At 43.7% G+C, this 24,615-nt stretch overlaps 1 protein-coding gene across 7 annotated transcripts in view; it reads left to right on the plus strand.

Annotated features, from left to right (window-relative positions):
* Nucleotides 1–24,615, plus strand: part of HLCS (holocarboxylase synthetase) — a 213,346-nt gene that overhangs the window by 31,018 nt on the left and 157,713 nt on the right. For 6 of the 7 annotated variants that reach the window (XM_087418103.1, XM_087418106.1, XM_087418100.1 and 3 more), the window contains 3 exons: nt 7,118–7,280; nt 8,440–9,386; nt 13,423–13,605. In XM_087418103.1, the coding sequence (XP_087274229.1) occupies nt 7,229–7,280; nt 8,440–9,386; nt 13,423–13,605 (1,182 nt within the window). In that variant the 5' untranslated portion in view covers nt 7,118–7,228. Of the gene's footprint in view, nt 1–2,796; nt 2,930–7,117; nt 7,281–8,439; nt 9,387–13,422; nt 13,606–24,615 lie in introns of all 7 variants that reach the window. The other variant, XM_087418104.1, reaches the window with a different exon arrangement.

Consider the following 24,615-nt stretch of genomic DNA (forward strand, 5'->3'; position numbering starts at 1 on the left):
TGGATGGTGGATCCTTTGTGGAGATGAGAATGTGGCAGGAAGGGCTGGTGGAGGGGGCCAAGGTAAGGAGCATAGTTTTGCACATCGTTTTAGTCAGCTTTGCTGAAATAACAGACGACCTCAGAATCTCAGTGTCTTCTAACAAATCTTTGTTTCTTGTTCGTGTAGCATGTAGGCTCAGCAGGTTGGCTCCTGCTCTTTCAAGCCGTGACTCTGCCCTGGCCCCTGCTCCGTGCATCTTTCTCGTGCAGGCTGAAGGAGCATGTCCACCTCTGGACATCTCATGCAGAGGGGAGGAGTGAGAGAGCGGGCAGAAACTCAGTTCAGTAGATTGATTTGTTTGTCCAGTAGGATGTGGTGAAAGTAACATTCTGGGATTCATAAGAACTGGGACTCATAGGTCATAAGAGATCTTGCAACTTCTGCCTTGGAACCCAGCTCCCATGTGAGAAAGCTCATGCTGCTTTGTGGCAAGGTCCACGTGAAGAAGACCTGAGGCCCTCAGTGGACAGTCCTAGCTGAGTTCGCAGCCAACAGACAGCTCCAACTTGCCAGCTGGGTGAGGGCACCTTCTTGGAAGTGGGTCATCCAGGCCCTCTTGAGCCACCCTAGCTGATGCCATGTGGAGCAGAGTTGAGCTGGCCCTGCCAGGCCCTGCCCAAATTGTGATTTGTGAGCAAAATAAATGATTAGTTTAAGCCGTGACATTTTGGGGTGGTTTGTTACACAGTGATGGATAACCAAAACACTTGAGATGTCTGTTAAAACTTCTCTCTTCCTCAGCTTACCAACGTCAGTGTAGTCGGCGTACAAAGTGGGCAGTGAACAATTGCAGGTGCCAATATAGTGTACTTTAGACCGTGGGCCTCAGGTGCTCATGGGGCATCTAAAGAACACAAATAATATAAAAGAGTTTGTGATAACAAGGGTATTTTTATTATTTTCTGGTTAACAGTCGGTTATTCAGAAAATTAAAATACCTAGACCACACTTTTCCTTGAGTGTCTGGTCAGTCATGGTTTTTTGTTTTGTTTTGTTTTTTTAAGGAAGATTGGCCCTGCGCTAACATCTGTGGCCAATCTTCCTCTTTTTCTTTTTTTCTCCCCAAAGCCCCAGTACATAGCTGTAGAGTTGTAGCTCTGCTGTGTGGGACGCCGCCTCAGCATGGCTTGATGAGTGGTGAGTAGGTCCGCGCCCAGGATCTGAACCAGTGAACCCCGGGATGCCGAAGCGGAGTGGGAGAACTTAACCGCTTTGCCACCAGGCCGGCTCCTCAGTCATGGTTTTAAATGTCACCTGACCCAGTTTATTGTTTCAGCTGTTGCTTGCTATGGACATGTGATATTCCTTACACGGTCACTCGGTTTTCCAATACCCTTCTCTTAAAGGTGCCGTAGGGCATATTGTCTTTTTAGGTAATAGAGACTGGAAATGAATTTTGTGGTGCTCCTTTATCCTCTCTGTTTCCAAACCTGAAAGGCAGCGAGGACGATTGAACGTCAAAAATAAACTCCTCCCTTTACTCTCGTACTTTCATATTCTTCACATCTCTGTGTGCTTGGCCCTCCATCCAGTTCATTACTAGAAGTTTAAAAAAACCTAACATGAAATTAACCTGATTTGTAAGAGGAGAAGCAAGAGCCAGAAAAATTAGCAACATCAATAATCTGACTTGGTAACCGATTGTAACTTTTTCTCGTCTGGGTTCTCCAGAGAAACAGAACCAATAAGATGAGTGTGTGTGTGTGTATGTGTACGCATATACATATATATGTGTGTGTATATATACAGTCATGTTGCTTAATGACAGGGATACGTTCAGAGAAATGTGTTAGATGATTTCGTCACTGTGCAAACTCATAGAGTGCACTTAGACTCTAGAGTGCACTTAGACATAGAGTGCACAAGCCTAGATGGTATAGCCTACTACACACCTAGGCTACATGGTATTAATCTTATGGGACTACCATCATATATGCAGTTTGTCATTGAATGAAACATGTGGCACATGACCGTATAGAGAGAGAGAGAGAGAGAGAGAGAGAGAGAGAGATGGAAAGAGAGAAAGAAAATTTATTTTAAGGAATTGGCTCATGTGATTGTGGAGGCTAGCAAGTCCAAAATCTGCAGGGCAGTCCAGGAGGCTGGACACCCAGGGAAGAGTGGATGTTGCAGCTCAAGTCCGAAAGCAGTCTGGAGGCAGAATTCCCTCTTTCTTGGAGGACCTCAGTCTTTTTCTCATAAAGCCTTCAACTGATTCGATGAGGCTCACCACGTTATGGAGGATCATCTGCTTTACTCGAAGTCTACTGATTTAAATGTTAATCGTTTCTAAAAAATATCTTCACAGTCACATCTGGACTAACGTTTGGCCAAATATCTAGGTACCATGGCCTACCCGAATTGACACATAAGATTGACCATGACTCAACTGGTTGTTGAGACTTCTGTTCCCCATTTGCTGCAGAACTTCAGCTCCCCACATGCCGCAGGCAGCCTTGGGAAGGGCAGTTCATTGAAGAGCCACCCTGTCGATTTAATCTAGTGCCTTTTGAGTTGAGTGGAGCAGATACATCACTGCCTGCTGCAATCAGTGCAATCTCAAGTCAGGAGCTTTGGTGAAGGAAGGGATTTCTGCACACTGCTTTTAGGAGGAAATCCCTTTGTTTAGGGCTGACCTGGGCTTCCTTCGCTTTGATCTTTGGGAGTGAGCTTTTCGCTTGACTTCCCCTTTCTTTCTCGACCCCTTTGTTTTTATCTGGAAGTGCACATTGGAAGTGCCCTGTTTGCTTTTAGGACGGCCAACACCCCTGGACGAGTATCGGTGACGGTGAGGCTCTGCTTTGATCGGAGCGCACAGCCGCTTGGAGGAAGTTTGCACGGTCTGTGGCTCATGGACCACGTTCCTAGAAAAAGGAAATGCACCTAGGTGAGGAAACAGCTGGCGGGGTTGAGAAACTTGATCAGGGACGTGTGTATGTTGCTCTCTGGCCGCTTCCTGCCCTTCTCCTTGCTTTGTTTACCTCCTGCGTCTCTCCCCTTCAGACGGGTGTGAGGATTTAATTATTGGCTCCTGTTACACTGAGTGCTCACTCTGAGGCATACGTCCAGCAGGGTGGTAAATGAACGTTTGAGCAGCTAAATTCTGGGCTGGTCTCTGTTGGCTGAGTCTTTCTCCTCATTCTTTGATGGCCAGCGATGGCGCTGAGAACAAAGATGCTTTTAGCTTCGTGCAGGAGGCTACGCTGGTCCTTTTCACGTTTCCCGTGCACCCTCATCTGAAGAGTCAGCTCTTGCCGGGATGATAGTTTATCTTCTCATCCTCCTGAGCTGACATCCTTCCTCAGAGCTGGAAATCAACTAAATATTTGTCTGCATTGTAAGCTTCAGCTCTCATCCTGGACCAAAGATGTGTTTGCGAAGGAGTCCTAGCAGAACGTTGGTCAGGCCCGACCCTCCAGATGAATCCTCCTCCCTCTGGCTGGGTGTGTGGGAGGAAGTGGGAGAAGAAGGCGATAAAGTAGAGGAAAAAGGAGCACTGAAAGAAAATTCTGAGGTTTATTTTTATCCAAATATTCTAGACTGATTAGTGAGTTTCAATTTTTTGACTGTATAAAGACTTGCATTTATTATTTTTCCCTCCAAGACAGTGTTTCTCAGCTTTTAAAATTACTGTTTCCCTAAGGAGAAAAATGAAAATCAATTTGACCTTTCTCTAAGGAGAGAAATGAAATACTAAGGAATAAGATTTTGTGGGGTAGGGGTGAGCCTTGGAGGGCTACAAACTGTTGTAATATCTAGAACTTTTTTCACCCTCTCCCCTTCCCTGAGAACCAATTTTTGCCCATTTGGGGGTGATATGGTTGCTGCTGAGAATACTTGCTCTACGGACTCCCTGTTTTGGAATAATAAGAGTGCCCCCTATGGACAGGTGCTTTTTGCATTACCCCGTTTAGCTCTCCCAGTAACCTTCCCAGGTAGGTGCTCTGATCGTCTCCACCTTGCAGGGAGGAAAGCCAAGCACAGAAGAGTTGAGTGACTTCCTCGGGTCACACAGCTATTAGCCAGAGGAGCCAGGATTCAAGTTGGAAAGTCGGATTCTGGAGTCCTCTTATTATCTAGGCTATCCTGGAAAACTGCCTTAACTTTCTTTTCTTTTTAAGATTGAACTGTAATTCACGTACCATAAACTTCATCCTTTTAAAGTGTACAATTACAATTCAGTAGTCGTGCAATCATCACCACTATCTAATTCCAGAACATTTTCATTGCCCCAAAAAGAAACACATACCCATTATCAGTCACTTTCCATTCCCCTTGTCCCTGGCCCCTGGCAATCACTAATCTACTTCCTAATTCTCTAGATTTGTCTGTTTTGGATATTTCATATAAGTAGAATCATATAATAAGTGACCTTTAGTTATTGGCTTCCTTCACTTAACATAATGTATTCAGGTTTTATCTACGTTGTAACATATATCAGTACTTCTTTCCTTTTCCTGGCTGAATAATATTCCATTGTATGGATATACACATTTTATTTATCCCTTCATCTGTTGATGGACAATTGGGTTGCTTCTACTCTTTGGCTATTATGAATAATGCTGCTGTGAACACTTGTGTATGAGTTTTGTGTGTGGACATATGTTTTTAGTTCTCTTAGGTATATTCCTAGGAGGGGAATTGCTGGGTCATTTGGAAACTCTGTGTTTACCTTTTTGAGGAACTGTCAATTCTTTTCCAAAGAGGCTGCACTATTTTACATTTCTACCAGCAATGTATTAGGGTTCTGATTTCTCAAGATCCTCAACAATACTTATTATTGTCCATATTTTTGTTTATAGCCCTCCTAGTAGCGGTGAAGGATCTCATTGTGGTTTTGGCTTGTGTTTCCCTAATGACTAATGACACTGAGCATCTTTTCAAGTGCTTATTGCCACTTGTATATTTTCTTTGGCGAAATGTCTGTTCAGATCCTGTGCCCATTTTTAAATTGGGTATTTGTCTTTTTATTGTTGAATTGTAGGAGTTCTTTGTATATTGTGGATACAAGTCTCTTATCAGATACATGATTTGCAAATATTTTCTCCCATTTTGTGGATTGTCTTTTCGCTTTCTTGGAAGTGTTCTTTGAAGCACAAAAATTTTTGAAGTCCACTTTATCTATTTTATTGTTGTTGTTGTTGGTACTTTTGGTGTCTTGAGAAACCATTGCCTGATCCAAGGTCATGACGATTTATGCCTATGTTTTCTTCTAAGTTTTGTAGCTTTAGCTCTTATGTTGAGGATTTGATCCAGTTTGAGTCAATATTTGCACCTAGTGTGTGGTATGAGGGAGAGGTCCATCTTCATCCTTTGGCATGTGGATATCCAGTTGTACCAGCACCATTTGTTGAAACATTATTCTTTCCCCATTGGATTGTCTTGGCAACCTTGTCCAAAATCAGTAGTCTATAAATGTATGTGTTTGTTTCTGTACTCTCAGTTCTATCCCATTGATCTGTATGTCTATCCTTATGCCAAATGGACCTTGACTTTTGAACCCCAACTTTCCTGGACGAGCAGGTACGCTCAGGGCAGAAGTGGCTTGGTTTGTGGGAATTCCCCTTACTTACCTCTGTAGGTCCAGGATTTACCCCAGCGTGTGGCCTGACAGTTCTTCATTATCTAGTTAGTTCTTCAGTGATTTTTTTTTTTTTAATAATTTTATTTATTTACTTTTCCCCCAAAGCCCCAGTAGATAGTTGTATGTCATAGCTGCACATCCTTCTAGTTGCTGTATGTGGGATGCGGCCTCAGCATGGCCGGACAAGCGGTGCGTCCGTGCGCGCCCGGGATCCGAACCTGGGCCGCCCGTAGCAGAGCATGCGCACTTAACCGCTAAGCCACGGGGCCGGCCTTTCAGTGACGTTTTTAAGATGATGTTTTATTTATTTTTTTTAAGATGATTTAAAAAAACTTTATCCAGCATTTTTCATTGTTTTCAGCAAGAGTTAGTTCTAAAAACCTGGCCCACCAATATAAAAACCGGAATTCAGAAGTATATACCTCTGATTATGAAATTCAGGCCCGTATATCCCTGAGAAGATTTCTTTTGGGAAGTAGGGAAATTATTCATGGCATCTTAAAAAAAGACCTCTATATTCACTATTGCTTTTAAAGCCAGATTTGTAATAATTAATAACAGCAGCTTTCTTGAAGTGAGCACTTTTTCTGTCCCAAGCGTTACGTGTACTCTCTGATTTCATTAACACGACAAACCTGTGAGATGACGGGTGTTAATATTATCATTATTCCTGTTTTGCAAATGAGGAAGTTGGGACTTGAGAAGGTTCAAGATTGCCTAGGGACACACAGCGGTGACCAGCTGAGCTTGACCCAGACTCGGGTCCTCACCTTCCAGGCCCTCACCCCCAGGGGGCTCCCCTTGTTGTCCCAGTTTCAAATTCTTATTGTGTGACCCCTGGCAGGCTTAAAGCGCCGAGTTCTGTCTGCTCTCATTTTCGCTGTCCCCCTTGTGGTGGCAGTGGGAACTGCACAGGTGGGAGCTCCCGGGTGAGTCTCGCCCGTGGTTCTCACATTTCAGGAGTCACCAGGGAAGTGTGTTTAAACTTGAAGCTCCAGAGAGTCCGAAGCACCAGGTGGAGAGGAGCGCCCGGGAGCTTGCGGTTTTCCTGTGCTCCCCGGGACTTCTGCTGCAATTGGACTTGGACCCCACTTTGAGGAAAGCTGCTCTGCTGCTTACATTGTCAATTACCGGATATTGTGGACTTGCTGTTTTCTCCTTTTCCTGTTACTAAAGGGCCAGTTTAATGTGTTTCCAGTGTGTGGGGAATGGCCTTTTCCCCCTTTAGTTCCTCGAAAAGCGGTTGAGACTTCAATTACTTTTAAATGAGAGGGTTGTGTTTAGTGCTTTGTAAGCCCTGTTGTCAGGTAGAAATGAGTGTTCGAGCCGGAGCAACTTTGCGGTTAATAAAATGTGGTGTCCACTAATTCGTTATGTTTGACCAGAAGGTCGTGGTGGGGAGCTGAAGGGAGAAATAAGGTATCTGGTTATTTTAGAGAAGAAAAGTCTCACCCTCTCTTTCTTCCTCCTCCCTCGCCCGCTTCTCCGCAGATCGTGAAGTGGTCAGACTGTTGTTTGCCCTTGGCTTGCAGACCTGGGGATCCATATCAGTTAATCGCCGAAGCGAGTGTGGACGACTTCAGCAAGCTGGGGGTGGCGTTCATGGAAGACAGGCTCCAGATCGCTAATGGACTGATCCCCCAAAGGATCGTTTGTGAGTAACTTTAGAAAGTGTTTCCATCGCAGCAGGATGCCGCAGGTTATTAGCTTAAGGACTGTTGAGCCCTCCTATTTGGTATGACTTCACAGCAATGCTTATTTTCAGTTTAATTCAATCAACAGGTTGGATATAGCCATAATAGTATAAAATTCACGCACGTCATGTTTTTTTGAGGTGCTTATTCCTGAGTATATCGTTAGTGCTTTTTAAATTCTTAAACAAGGATTTCCCATAATTGCATTGTCCATGAGATGGCATGCAAATTTAGAACCCATATAATGTTTATTTCACACAATCTAATACAGTAGAACTAGTTTCTAGACTATAGTTTGATTGAATGGAAAGCATAGCCAGCGTTACTACAAAGTTCTAAATCTAACAGGTTTTTACTTAAAATATACGTACCACAATATTTTGGGACACATCTTTTTTCAGGAAACACGCAAGATGTTCTTCCTTAATTAGGCTTAAAAGCAGGCTCTCTCTGTCATGAAAGTCTTCATTTGTATCTCAAGCAAATGAGTGTCACCAGGTCTGGAAATTTGTGTAAACCACTTAAGTTCTCCATCTGCCGTGTGCCTGTGCCTAATAACCATGTCAGATGCATGGCAAATGTTCAATAAATGTTTTTTGCATCAGTGATTGTACACTTATATTCCAGTCCTGAGACAAGATAATGGAAAGACCCTTCTCCCCGGTTCATCCTATGAAGTGTCCAGAGAACGAGTTTTTCCTGGGGTGTGCTTGGATAGACTCTAGCTATGTGCCTTTTTTGTTTCTTAGTTTCATTTTATATAGGAGATTGACACCCAAAAAATTGAATCTATAAGTAAGTAGGCAAAATCACATCCCTGAATCTTACTTTCTTCACCAGTCTGTAAGGGGATCTGAGGTTTTCCAATTCGTATGGGAAAGGTGTTGTGGAAACTTGGAGTTCCACTAGGGACCGTCAGGGGCACCCTCCTAGGAGGTGGGAGCGATTATATGGATCTGAAGGGTGCCTCAGATTGAGGTGGGGATGCGGTTGAGAGCTGTGCAGGTAGGCTGCCATGGACTGTACGTCATGGAGTATGGAGAGTGCCCTGGGGCTTTGAGCTGAGCTGCATGACAAAGCAGAAGAATTAATTGACTGTCTTTTCTGCTCATGCCTTAGCGGTACACTTGCAGGACTCTACTCTGAAGGAACTTAAGGATCAGGCCTTAAACAAGCAAGCCCAAATCCTACAGCCGAACCCTGAGTCTTCTGTTGAGAGTAAGCCTGAGCTGGACATCATGGAGCACGTTGGCCAAGATGACCTGAAGGTTTTCGGTGCAGAACCCACACAGGGGAGAGGCGGTGCCTCTGGGAGCGAGGCTGCCGGGGAGGGTGACAGAGGAGTGGGCTCCATTGAGCTCTGTCACCTCCATCTGTCTAGTTGCCACGAGTGTTTAGAGCTTGAGAACAGCACCATTGAATCCGTCAAGTTTGCATCTGCAGAGAACATTCCAGATCTTCCATACGATTACAGTGGCAGTTTGGAGAGTATTGCTGATGACGTCTGCCCTGAGAGAGAAGGGAGGAGAGTCAACATCACGGGAAAGGCACCCAACATCCTCCTCTATGTGGGCTCCGACTCCCCAGAAGCCCAGGGCAGGTTCCAGCAGGTCCGGGACGTTCTGGCCGACTGTGTGGACACTGACAGTTACACCCTTTACCACCTGCCAGAGGACAGTGCTCTCAGAGACCCGTGGTCAGACAACTGTCTGTTGCTGGTCATTGCCACCAGGGAGTCTATTCCCGAGGACCTGTCCCGGAAATTCATGGCCTATCTTTCTCAGGGAGGGAAGGTGTTGGGCCTGTCTTCATCCTTCACATTTGCTGGCTTCCAGGTGATGAGCAAGGGCACACTGCAGGAGACAGTCCAGAACTTGGTTTTCTCCGGGGCTGACCAGAGCCAGGTGGAACTCAGCGTCCTGAGCAGTGGCTACGTTTACGAGGAGGGCCCTGGGGAGCAGCTCAGCCTGGGCAAGCTCCAGGGCCGCCTGGAGAATGAGGACAAGGATAGGCTGATTGTGCAAGTGCCTTTTGGAACATGTGGAGGAGAAGCTGTTCTTTGCCAGGTACAGAGGTTGGCATCCATGCAATGATCTTTGTGTATCTTTGACCAGGAATACACTCTTGAAGGCTGTACATTGAAAGGTTCTGTGTGCTGTGGTACTTTTGGCCTTCAGCTGGGAATTTTTGCAGATGGTGAGTTGAAGGTTTAGATCAGGGCTTTCCTGTCACATGAATATCCAGTTTCACCAAAATACTTGTGATGGAGGAATGAAGCAGAAGGTGTTATGGCTAATTAAAGATGGCTGGTTAGCCAAGGATTAGTCAGAAAATTTTTTCTTGTTTTGATCTATGCTGGTAATAATCTTTCTACAATACATTATTCTACTCTCTTGCCTCAAAGCACACTCTGGTTAGTGTAATCGAACCTTTATTTAATGTAGGGGGTTGAGTGCGTATGTTAGTAACCAAACGTTAGTGACCATGACGTGAAAGTATTGTAGTTGATGTCCAGGATTTGTGTGAATGCTCACCAACTGCTGGGGTGGTGAGTGTTGAAAACATCTCCAAATCCTCCATTCCTTTATGATTTGTCACTCGTAAAATCTAAGTGCTGAGAAAAATTGCAAATAAGGGAATATTGAAGCGATTTAGATTTATGGCATATTAATACATAGGTAAGAAAAAACTGGAAAGAGATGACAGGAACATGCAACTTCCCTTCCCATCCTTAGGGGGGCCTTTGGCTCATCTGTTGGGTTTTTTCCCACCTTTTTTTTCTTTTAGCTTTTTGTTTGTTGAAGCAAATGGTAGCGGAATAGACTATTTCAGAATTTCTGATCATTTACAGCAAAGCTTTTAATATCTGAGGGCAAAAGTTTTTTGTTAGGTGAACACTGATCCTTCAGGATTTGATGATCTAATGAGAAAACTAAGTAGATGTAGGTGTTTTGCCCAGAATAGTTCCCGGGATGAGTGTAACAGATTTTGTTTTATTATAGGGATCTTTTTAATGACTTAGAGAACTGTTTCCTTTTTTTGTTATTGTTTCTTTTCATTTCTTATGCTGTGCCTCTTTCCAGCCCTCCTAGAAGCTAAGTCTCTTGGGTTTTCTGACCAAATATTCTTCGAGGGGGTATAAATTTGTTTCTTTACTATCTAAAGCCCACTTGTTTGTTCTTAAGCTGATACTGAGGCAAAGATGCATACAATGAAGAAATCTGGACATCAGGACCCGCGACCATGTACAACCCAAGCAGGTTTCATGTAGGCTGCAAACCACACGAATTAGTTTTTGGAGGCCTAATAAATATTCCTCTTATCTTTTTGTCTGCAAATACGGTAACTATAGGAACTGTGCATTCTCAGAAAATCCACTTGAAAATGTGACTTCCTAGAGCTGTATTTCAGTTTTGAATAGCGAATTTTACCACCCCAATGCACAGACTTGTACTAGAAAATTGATTCGGCATTGTCGCGATCCATTTCTCTGAGTTACACAGCAAATCTGCTTGCTGCACCGTTTAAATTGACCCCATAACTGTCGTAAAATTTGATACTGCGTGCATCGCCCTAGAAAAAAAGGCAATATGATGCAGCTTCAAAAATCAGATTCAGAGGATTAGAATGTCATTTTTGATTTTAAATGACTTCCAGTCTCGGTGACAGGGTGACTGTTTTCCCCTCAGGCCTGTGTCTCTACAATACTTCGCCGCGGAGATCAACCAATAAATATTATCACAGGCTGGTTAGTTTCCTCTTTCCCTGTTCAATTTCATAGTCTTTGTCTTTGTAGTAAATCGAGTAATGATGTAACTCAGTAAGAGGAGACGAAGTACTTCAATGGCAAACCACAGCTGCACAGTAGGTGGTGGTCTCACGGCCAAGGAGCTGCCTATTGGTGCCTTGGCCATTTATCAAAATAAAGAAAAAGGAAATTTTGGTGTACTTGCTGTACCGATCAGGTTTGCAGGGAAAATTTCAGGCTATGCATTAATGCTGACTTTTGGTTATCAAATAGACCAGGAGTTTGGCATGAAGTTGTCCAAATAAAGTCTCTAAAAGGGATTTAAAAATATTTTGCTTTCTTTTTTTTTTGTTTTAATTTTATTTATTTATTTATTTTTTCCCCCAAAGCCCCAGTAGATAGTTGTATGTCATAGCTGCACATCCTTCTAGTTGCTGTATGTGGGACGCGGCCTCAGCATGGCCGGAGAAGCAGTGCATTGGTGCGCGCCCGGGATCCGAACCCTGGCCGCCAGCAGTGGAGCGTGCACACCTAACCGCTAAGCCACAGGGCCGGCCCAATATTTTGCTTTCTTACTTAGCATCTGGCAGAAATGGTTCTGCTTCTATAGTAGACTTTCTTAACCACAGCACTGTGGACATTTTGGGCTGGATCCATCTTTGTTGTGGGGTCGTCCTGTGCATTGTAATGGGGTGTTAGCACTACCCACTAGAGGCCACTAGCGCTCCCCTCCCCCTGTTGGTGACTGGACGCATTTTTAGTTCTGGCTTTCAGTCTAGTCAAAAAGCCTTAATTTTAGAAGAAGCCAAGTTACAGAAATGGGCCCATCACTATGGTAACACCTTACAGCCCAGAGGATGAGACATGTGTCGGATACCACAGAGGACCAGGAGTGCAAATCCAGCACACACGCTCTGGCCTGCCCTTCTGTCCTTGAATCAAAGTGCAGAGCCAGAGGTGGCCTCTCTCCTCGCTTCCGCTGTAGAAGCACCTAATCTTGGCACCGACACGAGCTCTCCTAGCAGTGTCTGTAGCCGTCCTTTCCCTCGCCTCTTGGAACTCCGGAGGCCTGCTCGTGGGGCGAGCACGCCTTTCCTCCTCGGCGTCGCTCATGTGTGGTGGCAGGTTCAGTGCACCTCCCTGTGTGTGCTTCTTGGGTCTTCTGTGTGTTCACTCAGTCCATGGGGGACACGTGCCATTGATCACGCTTGCCCCCTCTCCTCTGGGCCCGGGTGGGGTTAGAACTTCACTCATTTCGTTTCTGCCACCTGTCGGGGGTCATCGCCAGGATAGCCACGTGCATTAAACGTGACCTGCTGCGGTGCTTTGTCCCCTGCAGGGGAGAGGCACACATTTAGGGTAAGAATGGGATAGGAGTTTCTGTAGGATTCAGATACCGTCAGGGATTTTGAGTTGCCTGGAGGCTGGTACCATGCTTCTTATTTTCATAATGCTCCTATAACATCAGGTCAGGAGCTCTACATACAACAGAAGCCCACAGCTGACCTGTGGCAAAAGCAAAATAAAATAAAGCAAGCATGCTCAGGTTGCTTTTCTCGGTACTCAGTGTTCTGGCACTCTCTAGGCTGTAACTCACAGTTAAAATCTGATCTCAAGAGAGCTAGAAGTTCTAGTACATTCCTTTATACCAAGACACACACCGCTGATTGGAAAGTTCTAGCTCAAGGGAGCTAGACATTCTAGTATGTTCTTTCATACTAAGATACAGACTGTTTAGTGATAGGTGGGGCTATTAATTTTAACTGGACAACAAAGCCTGAACTAAATGCATGAAGTTCCAAATCTTAAAATTCAATCATGTGAATGGGGGGGGAGGCAGGCCTTTCTGGGGTCCCCCAAACCCCACTCATCTGTTTGAATTCCTGCAAACACTTAAAACGGTGAGTAAGGCTCCTCTGCTGCCCGGTGGTTATGACTAATAGGGAGAACAGGAGTTTCAAGCATGACCCATTGTGTCTGCCCGAGTTCAGTAGTGACTTTAGTTGGTTCTCAGCACGACCATATTTCTAAATGTTTTAGTTGTATAATCAAGTTAAGTGACTTGCCCAAGGTAATGACTGGTTAGTGATAAGAGCTGGGAACCGGAAAGAATTCGATTACTCTCCAAGGTCCTTTCCGCCACGACCCCTCAGCCTGACAGCCACAATTTTAATCTGCTCCTTTGAATCTTTTTCCTGCTTGTCATTACTTTCCAAATATTCAAGTTCAGAGTTCGTATGCTGTTGATAATTAGAAGGATTCATGTTCAAGTTTTCAGAAAAACTGGTAGAGACACTTTTTTTCTTAATATTGCTAAGTGTCCCGGTTTATAAAGTGGTGTCTTTTTCCCCCAGGTACACTTAGAACTACCTCCCAGCTCTTCACTAGTGCAAACTCAAGAAGATTTTAATCTGCTCAAATCGAGCAATATGAGAAGATACGAAGTCCTTAAGGAGATCCTGAGAACCCTTGGCCTCAGCTGTGACGTCAAACAAGTTCCTGCCTTAACGCCTCTCTACTTACTGTCCACGGCTGAGGTGAGTGGGTGCGCTCAGCAGGAGGGGAGCACCTCGGGTGCCCTTCTTCAAAACTAACCCTTTTCTTCAATCGTTCCGTTGCCGTGGGTTTCGATTTTGATTTCTGGTTTAAAGATATCCGAGTAGAACTAATTTTTTTGGTGTTTGCATGTAAGAGAGGGAGAGAATGGAGTTCAGAAGATGTTAAGTCTTAAGGTTATGGTTCTTTCCACTTTAGGGGGCAAAGGTCACTGTTTTATGTGTCAAGCGTATATTTGGAAACCACGGTTTATTCATTTGGGATTAAAAACCTTGTTTTGATTTGGGCCTTTCTCAGCGCATCTTCGGAAGGGAGAACCACCAGCTTTGTTTCCTTTGTGCTGACGTCTGCCGTCTTGCGGCAAAGGGGCTCTGGATTTCAGTTTGCATCTTGTAGTTGTATCCAAAAGGAAAATGCCCGTGCAGTTGGGAATGTATTCAGGAATTTTCCTGGCCTTGTGTCTGCCTTTGATGCCTCTGGTTGATACCTGCTTTGGGCAGGTTGCCAGATTCTCCAGGTGTGTTTCTCGCTAATCTCTGCTTTGCTGAGCTGTCAATTTCTTATTAATTATGGTAGATTATTTTGTGGGCCTATTTCTGGTGTCACCCCCAAACAGGGACATTTGTGAGTATAGGGACGGAACTGCAGTTTCAGCAAATACCTAATAGTCCGATTGACTCTGAACACCAAACTTACCTGCTTTCCCTTGAAAATAACAAATTATACCTCCCACCCAGCATTTTTAAAAGAGGAGGAGTTCTCTTTTGGGTTATACCCTGTCCCTTGGCAAACTTAGTTTTCAGAGAAGAGCAGAGCTGTGAGCTCTCTGGGTGGGATGTGCTCACTTGGAGAAGGCAGATATAAAATCTGAGAACATTTAGGATTACGATACCTTATAGGATTATTTGAGGACTAGATGAAATAATAGATGTGAAAGGTCTGTGTTAACTGTATTATTTAAAAGATAGTGCAATTATTATTATTATTATTAGATTACTGAGAGTTTGAATAAGTTACAGGTGTCTACTGTGACTAACAAGTTCCTGGTGCCTAGTCTGAAAAGACCACAGGTAATGTTTTTAATTTGAAAAGTTAATAATATTGCAATGGATGATTTTTTTTTCATTTAGGAAACATTCTTTTGTTGCATTTTCAGTACACAGTTTTTGGCCAGTTTGCACTCTCTTTAATGGGTGCTCTTGGGACTCAATGGTATGACTCTTGTTTGCACCTTCGTCTCAGGAACTCGAAGCTCCATGTCATTTATCTCTGTTTTATGTGTTCAGTTAATAGAAGGAAAAGCATCAGCTCTGTCTTGTGACTTATGAAAAAGCATCAAAATAAAGCTGGTTCTCAGAGCCTCAACATTTATAGACGACCCACCTCTAGACCTCCCTCCTTGGAGGGATGGGCAGAGCCATGTGGGTAAGGGTTTCTGGTCCCCAGGGGAGATGTGACTGTCACTCTCCTAGACCTGCTCTCTCCCTCCTTTCCTGAGCGTGGAAGGCTGAGGCTGGACATGTCTCAGCCTCGCTCCCAAGGTCAGGGAGCGAGACGGACCCAGGCTTGCCCTTGGCAGTGCTCCTTGACCTTTCTCGAGAGTTCTTCTGGCCACACTGGTCTTGGGACATGCACCTCTTGACTCTTGAACGTAGCAATGGAGAGGAAAGAGGACCCCAGGTTACTCTCCTGTGAGCAGAGGTCTGAACTCTGGGCTTTTCCTGTGTCTTCTTTAGGACGGGCATAACCTGGAATACCTAAGCAGGGGCTTTGTATTGTGTCTGCTTATATTAACACACACAGTAGATGCTTCATATTTTCTCCTTCCGGTTCTGTAAACTGCCTGGAGGTGGGGGCATACATTTTCCCCTCCTGATTGGCAACCCCCATTTACAAACCATGGGAATGAAGTGCTTGAACAAGATGTAAGCAAATATTTGTTCTATGTACACATACACAAACACTCTACACAGACTCCAAGACTGCCAAGCCCCTTATGACATAATAACTTTGGAAAAGAGTAATTTTTGGCAATGCTCACGTCTCATTTCGGGTCCTCCATTTGGTCCATCTATACTGTGGATGACTTTTTCCTCCCAACTGTTTCTCTCTGAATTCCATTTTACTTTGGGAGCCCAAGGAACTGAGTGAGTGTATGATTGTTGTGTGGATGCTCATTTCTTGCTGTTTATTACCTTCTTTTAGAAGACCTTGAATCTGCTGTAGAAGGAAATGTAAAAATTCAGAGTTTTAGAGGACGTTTTCTTGGAATATGGATTCTCTGAAAAATTAGCGTGCAAATGAGTGTGAAGGTAGCTGCTCACTGATTGTGGTGGTCTTTCTGGAGGCAGCTGGGCAGTTCCTCCTGCTCTTCTCCTGATGCCGAGGCCGAGACATTTTGGAACACCTTCTAGCCGTTGTGCTGGTGGCTCAGTTGTTATAGATAGAGATGACAGATTGGGAATAGAATTGGGTCATACTTTCTTTTTAGTTTTGTTTCCTGCAGCCTTCTTAATAGATCTCATTGATCCCCATGGAATTAAGTTACGAGGAGAGGATCTTGGCCTCCCGGCATCCGTCATCAGTTATACATGGCCCATCTTTAGATTCATCACCTATGTTATGGATCAGCTGCCTGCCCTGGCTCTGCTCCCTGCTTCCTGTAAGATACTCCGGGCTGTTGTGAATTAAAGATCTCCCCACACGGTGTCGCTGCTGAGCTAGGCTGCCCGGAGAACAGACGCCCTGGAACTACAAAGCAGTTCTTCAGAGATTTAATTTTTCCTCTCTACATCAGTTTCACATAGTACAATTTAGGAGTTTTCCGGTATATTGGTGGCACTTTCTTCTGGGCCTGTAGAAGTTATTTCAGTGTCACAGTTACTAATATTCATCTTTCATTAAACATTTACTGTGTACTAGGTACTGTTATAGGATGGAATATGAAAGAACAAAATAAACACACTAGTTATCTAAATAGTTCTACAGCGTAGCAGCTGTGTTTATACAGTTTGGTGCCTAGACACTCGCTCTTTATAGCAAATAGCACAGAAGATTTATGAGGCACCTATGCGCTGCCGTGTTACTGCGATATAAATGGAATAGAATAGTACAGTGATCCAAGTAGAAGAAAACACTCACACAGAGTCAGTTGACCCTTGGCGTTTGCCAGGGATGTGTTCTGAGACCTTCCTCGACACCCAAACACCACAGTGGCACGTGATTTCCACTATAAAATCCAGTCGCATATGACTTCATGAGTGTCACTGTGCATGACACCATGAGGGAGCAAGACTCAGCTGAGGTGCATGCTCTGGGTGGCTGAGCTGGACTTCTCTCACCAGAGGGTCTTCCCATGCAATCACACCTCCCAGGGGCAGGATTGAATTTCGAGCCTCCACAAAATTACCACATGTTAAAGCAAACCATAAAACAATGCGAGCACACGTATACCACAGGTGTTTGCCCATAGAAAAAAGACTGGAAGGAAATACAGTCCATATAAGGTATATTTCTAGGTGGTGGGCATAAGGGTGATTTTAGTAAACTTTTAAAACTTTCTTTGTATTTTCCAAATTTTCTGTAATGCACACGTGTTATTTTTATAGTGAGCAAAACCGGTTATTAAAAATTAAAAAAACAAATTACTCTATGTCGTTGGACTTTGAAGCCATCCCATAAATGGGCAAAACTTGAATGTGAAAAAGCACTCTCGTGTAGACATTAATAGTTTATTTGATATTCGACATCCATATTATTTAAAAAGCGTTGGCTTTGTTAGTCAATGACTTTACTCTGGTGAAGGACCAGTTATAGCTCCGACTATTAGGTTTATTTGTGGCTCTCGTGTTAGTATGTGGGTGCCTCAGGGCCGCAGCCATCCACTTGCTCCTGTGGGTGGAAGGTACTCCTGGTGGAAGCTCATAATTGGAGTGCCCGTGCCCCCGCCCCCGCTTGGATGTGGCGGTGTTTTGATGGATCCCCTTGGACTGTTTCTCTAAGAGGACCACATACGTCTACACGGTGAGCCCTTTCAGACAGATAACTTCCTTTCTGGAGGCGTGGGTGGAGCGAGAGGCTCATGAGCGTGTTACACGGTTGACCGCTGGGTTCTGTGGAGCGAGATTGCTGGATGGCCACCACATTGACCTCCCACCATTGGTGGTGTGGGACCTTAGCAGGAATATGTCTTTACTGTGAGTGACGCTGATTTTATAGAAAAACCACAGTTCTTTCCCTTGCAGAACCTAAAGTCCAAATGAGAAACTCATCCTCCTGTTTATGTTTCTCTGGGCTCTGTGTCCGTTTTTATCTCGGTCAGAGAAGTGGAGAAAGGAAGAGGGCGTGCGGCTGAGCCATGAGGGCTTTGCACTGAGCGGGGCAGCTGGTTCATTTGGACGGACTGGACGGGTACCTGAATGTAAGGACGGAGCCTCAGCCCCCACCCCACCCCTGCAGAGCAGGCTGCCGGCGGGTCCCTATTGATGCCCCGAGCCCGACTGGAGGAGGAGGAAGAGGGTGGGACTGTGCACAACCCGCCCAGCGTGCTCCCTTACCCTGGGACATCACCGCTCCTGCCTGCAGAGCACGAGGTTCTTTCCGAAACTCCAAAGCTGGGATTCTGTCGGGCGTTCCTTGCGGCTGGTAGCTAATGACGCACGGGTGACCTGAAAGAAGCAACGTCCCAGGCAGGACGTTGGCAGGAGTCCTGCGAGAGGGTCTGCGGTTCCTTTGCCTCAGGGTCAAGATGTAACCATAACAAGAAGTGACAACTGGGTTTGTTATTAAAACAGTGGGGCAAAAATCACCATGTTGTGCGTGTATAATTTTGGTAGTGTGGGAGTTGTGGGAAGGGTAAAAACAAAGACTAGTATAACATTTCATTTTGATTCAACCCCAAATATTTTCCATGAGACTTTTTTTTTCCCTCCTCCAACAGGTATCCTTGGTAAGGATAATTTTGGTATTCGTAAACGTGTCAAAAAACTCCCGTATAGTCCCTTCCACTCAGGGAATTACTTTTTGGGTGTGATTGCTTTATGAAGAAACTTGGGCAAAATCATACCACATGGCTCTTACTCCTCGTCCTCTAACTGAACACTTCATTATCCTACACCCAAGCGCCTACTAAGTGTGAGACCTTGCTGCGGAAGTTTCTGGAAAGCAAGAGATAATTTCTCATCTTTGTAGCATGCTTTCTAGTTAACCAGGTGCCTTCCTAGGTGTCAAGATGTCATCTGGATCTCGCAGTGGCCCTGATGGGAGGGGAAGGCGGGGGAGGGGTCCTCACCCCTCAGAAGAGCACAGGGTTGTGGAGCAGTGGAGAGTCTCATGTAGTTTTCTGAGTTAATTAGAATTCTCTAATTAAAAAAAAAATCTTCGCTTTCCCTTTTTTTAGCTTCTTTTTGGCACAGAATCCTCCCTCCCTCCACCTTTACTCCTAGTTCTGAATCTTGAATGTACGGTGAGAGAGAAACTTCTAGTGTTACTCTAAGATACAACTTAAAAAATAATTTTTAGAGATCCAAATTAGAGAGAAACTCAGAATTCCAGGTGCGCCCTGAATAGCTTTTGACATGTGGCTGACATGGTGTTGTGGGGGTATTTTACAATACCACACCAGCTACGGAGCAGCTGGCAGATTAAAGCAAACATTTAAAAGCTTTTATAGCTATGAATGTTTTTAAGGGTCTTTCATATGCCTCTTTCTCTCCTTTCTTTCTTCCTTTACCCTTCACCTAAACTGGAAATTTTTTGTTCATTTTAACTGACTTCCTGTTATCAAACATAATACCTATGGCCATGGTGACATGATGAGTTTTGACATTGAAATGCAAAAGAAATAATACTTGGGGTGTTTTCCTTAGCTGCCTTTGTTTTATCCTATTTTGGGGGAGGAGAGGCTTTTCAGCTACTGTATGTAGTGTATTTTTATTTGAATCTTGTTGCCACAAGAATATTTCAAAGTGACTCCTTCAGAGTAGGTACTTCTGGATGACAACAGAGGCAGAAACTGATAATATGCTTGGGAAAAACAGACACGACTTTGGTTGTTTTCCACTTCTAATTGGTGGTGTTATGATTTTGGTTTTATCTCTGTTGCAGCTCTTGCTGGCTGGGGAAGGGTAAGTGTGTCTCCAGCAAGAGGGAGCATCTTTCCCAGCAGTGTCCTTCTGGGGTAGCACACTATCTAGGAAGGGTGGTTTTATTTCCTTAGACTATTTATATCCATCGCTTATGCAGTCACAGATTTGTGGATGGGAACCAGGCTCTTTTGGAATAAAAAATCCTCTAAGACCAAATGCTTTTTGTCTTCTGCACCGGCTCCCTAATAGCTGCCATGTGTGAGCGGGTATGGATTATGGCGTTACTTCCTAGGGAAGTCGATTGAAGCTGTCTCGAGGAAGTCTTACAACGTTCTTAAGAGCAGATTTTTGTCTCCCAAGTCCGAAAAATACATCCCAGGGACTACGTCCACGCTGGTGCCAGGTTAGAGGGCACGATCAAAGGGCCCTCGTGATGGGGGCAGAGCCGAGGGCCGGGACTGAGGTGGGCACGGCGGCGAGGCGCCCCGTGATGACAGCAGAATCATTTGGAGCGTGGTTCTCCCAACTGTGGAGCTGTCGTGTCAGCTCAGGAATGTTGGGGTCTGAGACCTGAAGGCCATTTGATAAATGTTATACTTCAGTTTTGGGGGATGTGATAGTTCGGGAGCACATTTTGTTTCCGTTCATGCTAATTGAGAACGTGGCTCCGAGAATTGTGCTGTCTTGAAAAAACGTTTATAGTGCTTCTGGGTTTCAAAACTCACATTCAACTTGTGGACCTGAATGGTCCTTAATCCTCCGTTTCCCCTGCCCAAGCGGGAAGGTTAGAGACAAGCCGGGGTGCCAGGCTGGTGGTGTTGCTGTGTTGTAGCTCAACAGTGAGGCTGGGTCAGGACGAGGCGAAGCTTTCTTAGGCTTCCTCGTGAAAGCAGGCCAGCTTGGCGGCGGGAAAACTCAGCCAAGGTTAGTCTGTCTGTCTGTCCATCAGTCTCTTTCTCTTAGACATAAGAAGAGAATGCTAGTTGCTTCCTTAGTTTTGTTCTTGTTTTGGCCCCTGGGGCTGCCTGTGAGTGGATGCATCTTTCCAGGCATTGCTGTGCCTAGTTTGGCTACACAGCCTTCCAGGTACTAGATGTTTCTAGAACAATTCTACATTATCCTTCTGCTTGTGTTGTATTTTTCTTCCTTAAAATATTTTCAGGCTTTGGTTAATAATATAATCCATGGAAGAAATATTGGAGTACAGATTATAATTTTGGTTCTTATTCAATGTTGGAGATACTATACCTCATAAAAAAATTCTGGAGATCAGACCCCGTTTGATCAATTGAGGAACATGGCTTTAAATGAAAACAACTTAGAGTCTTTAGAATATTTGTTTTGATTGATTTTTTTAGTGGTATTTGAGTGTTTATAATTTTTTTTTTTATAATTTTTATTTATTTATTTTTTTCCCCCAAAGCCCCAGTAGATAGTTGTATGTCATAGTTGCACAGCCTTCTAGTTGCTGTATGTGGGACACGGCCTCAGCATGGCCAGACAAGCGGTGCGTCCGTGCGCGCCCGGGATCCGAACCCGGGCCGCCAGCAGCGGAGTGCGCACACTTAACCGCTAAGCCACGGGCCGGCCCCGAGTGTTTATAATTTTAACACGAATTATATATATACACACACACATTCATATGTTTGCTTTAACTAAAACTTCAGGAAAACGCTGTAAGATTGCTGAAATAGAATCTCTCTTCGTGGAGCGGTGTTTTTCCCATTTACCCCTGAGGATGAGAGAAGACTTAGGTTATAATATCTAGAGATTTTTGCTAAAAAGGAAGTGTACTTTCCCATTGACACATGGAGATTTACAACATAATTTTGTTGTGGAGGTGGAAGTTCTCCTGTGTGTGTGTCTGAGTGTGGGGAGATAGGGGTTATGGGTGAAGAGAAGGATTGCGTTAGCACTTGGCTCTTGCACCTCTGAGATTTAAATTCAAATTCTAAATAGAATCTCTTGCAAAAGTGGACTGGCATCATCACCAGTCAGCTGGGTTGCCCGATTCCTAGCAGACGCATCGCCGGACTGTTTGTCTGTGTCGCAAACCACTCGTCTTTCCTGAGCGCTGAGCTGTAAAAACTTTGAGTGTAAACCTCCTTGCCTCCTGCAGGCAAAGTAAAAGTTTGAAAAATAATTAAAATTGAAAGTGAATATTCTTCTAAGAAAACTTGTAGAGGTTTGCTTTTCTATGCCATAGGAAAGATTTGACAAGTTGTTTTCTTGTCTTTGAGCAAAAATGAATTCCACGTACAGCAATTATTAGAGAGTAATTGAATAATGGCACCACTAATCTCCCTTTCCATTTTTAATCTCAGTAAAAAGGAAATATAGCTCTTAAAAGAAAATATCAAGCCGTGGTTTCATAAATTAAAAAATGATGATTCATTATTTTGGGGAGTGGGGAATTCCAGACTCTCTCTGCCTAGAATTGCCTAGATTGTTATTCTAGATTGTTGCTTTCCATAGGCAGCCTTGATCTATGTGATGATTTAAGTTTTTCTCTGTTTTTTCAGTCTGCAAAATGCTTTAAGGGTCAAAGGTCTGTAATTTTGAAGATTCTCCTCTCTGTGTGTATTTTCCTTCCATGTGATCGGGTTAGGTGTGGTGCCTCAGATTAGATGAATGAGTTTGTCACAGAAGATGGCTTTTTAAAGGACAGCCCACTGTTACTGAATTCTCATGACCAGACCTTCTCTATTCTGTTGGGAGAGGGTAAATGAGAAACTTGTCACATCCTTTGTAGGACTCTGTTGTATTTATGCTGGTCCCAGCAAAGCAATGAGATTCAAAAAAAAATTTTTTTTTAACTTTTTAAGCAGTTCCTCTGGATGCATTCTTTTGTAAGAATTTGTGATTGTTACCGTTTTCCTGTTTATACTGGAACAATTTGAAATCATTGATAGGTACCTTTACATAGTTAATTTAAGCACCATGAAAGAATGTTTTGCTTTCTGCTTTATTTATTTCAGGCTCTTTCTCAAGTTTTTTTTTAACTCAAGTTTTTTAATTTAAAAATTATCAATGTGATATATAGGAGCCTCAAATTTACAAACAAGTTGTGTTTTCAAAGTTTGAGTGCTAAATTGTTTTAAAAGCCTGGTCCCTGTTATTTTTGCCAGTTGGGTTTTCTTACCAGCTCCTATATGTCCTCATGCTCCATAATACAATTAAACCATGGAATGCCGTGTTGTGGTACCGTTTCTGACAGATTGTGGCTTGGTGGATCACAGACGCAGTGGGAACATGCTGAGCATCTCTTTCTACTTCTCCAGTGTTCGACTCAGAATTTAACAGCTCATTTTCAGATGTTGCTCCAACACAGTCATGTGGGGCACCTAGTAATACCGTGGTGTATATATGTGTCCTTATGGGGAATTAATTAATTTGTGTTGGTGGGTTAATATTTTTCTTATATTTAAGAAAACATTTTTTTTCTTTTTTGTAGTAACTGTTGAACTGTACATACAAGTAAAGAATTTGTTTCATAGAAAATTACAAATATACAAAAATAAACAGAATAACGTAATGAACCCCTGTGTACTCATCACTCTGCTTCATGGTTTTCCGTTCTGGCCACTCTTATCTATTCCCACCCACTGCTCCTCCAGTATTATTTTGAAGCAAATCCCAGGTATTGTATCCAATTTCTCATCTGTAAATATTTTAGTATTTGTCTCTAAACGATAAGAATTCTGTTTAAAAACGTCACCGAAATACCATGGTCACACCTAAAATAAAACAATTCCTTCGTATAATCTCTTATCCAGTCAGTGTTCCAGTTTCTAACTGGACATATTTAAAGATGGGCTGTATTATCCATGCATTGTGTATAAGCATTTCGGTCCCTTTATAAAACTAAGGCGAGAAGGAGGCACCGAGATATAAACCGTTGTAACTTTTTTGGGCAAGTGATTTAGAAAGGTGATTTCTGTGCTTGTTTTGAGTGCCGTATGTTAGCTCGTGTTATCAGGCCATTCTGAAAATGGCAGCAAATAACCAGTTGTAATAATATACAGTACAACCCTGCACACTGAAATACGGGAGGTTTGTTCCGACTCGCCCTTTCAGAACTGGCCGTGAGTTTCCCGCCCTCTCTTTTCTGCAGGCGAAGTCCTGGTTTCTTGAGCAGGGACGGTATTGATTTTTGCTCTGTATGCTTTGGTTCGGGTTGATGTTTAGCCTTTGACCCAACCACTTTCTTACAATAAACAGTTTGTTGATGAGAGCAGCTGCCCAGCAGATTGTTTCCAGATTGTTCTCTCATGGCCCAGGACAGAGTGCACCTTACAAAGAAGTCGGCTTGCGGCTTCTCCTTCCTATGGCGCCCTGCCTTTGAAGCCGGCTGTCAGCCTCTGAACATTCTTCTATTTATATCCAGTGAAGTGGTGTGAATCTGTGCCACCAGAAATCAGGCCTCACTTACCATCTTGACTGTCTTATTTTATTCTCTGAACGAATGATACCAGCATTTTCTAGAAGTTTCTGCCGTATGGAGTAATTCCTTATATGTATGTGGAAATTAGTGTGCCGGGTGGTGTTGTATAGGAAAGTAGACAGAACATGCTTTATTTTGTGTAAGAATCCATGTGCCTTGAATATTTAAAGGTTTTCTACACAATTAAGAAAGGAGGTAACTTTCAAACTAAGGTAAGTATTATCTTGTATTATTATCTTGCCCTTTTAAAGTAAATTCTCATATTTTTTTCTACTTTTGAAAGACAGTACTGCCTTTTTTTTTTAATGCAAGTGACAGGGATCCTAATGACTTGGTAATTTATGTGACTCAAAGGCACACCTTAGTTTGAATTTTTGCTGCTTATCTAATCACCCCCCCAGCTGTTACCTAGAATGGCCTGTCTGCTCGCCAAGACCTTCATTAAGGCAAGGTCAGAACTT

This window comes from Ceratotherium simum, chromosome 27 (assembly GCF_057802395.1).
Source record: "Ceratotherium simum simum isolate JZ-2026a chromosome 27, ASM5780239v1, whole genome shotgun sequence".
Classification (NCBI taxonomy): domain Eukaryota; kingdom Metazoa; phylum Chordata; class Mammalia; order Perissodactyla; family Rhinocerotidae; genus Ceratotherium; species Ceratotherium simum.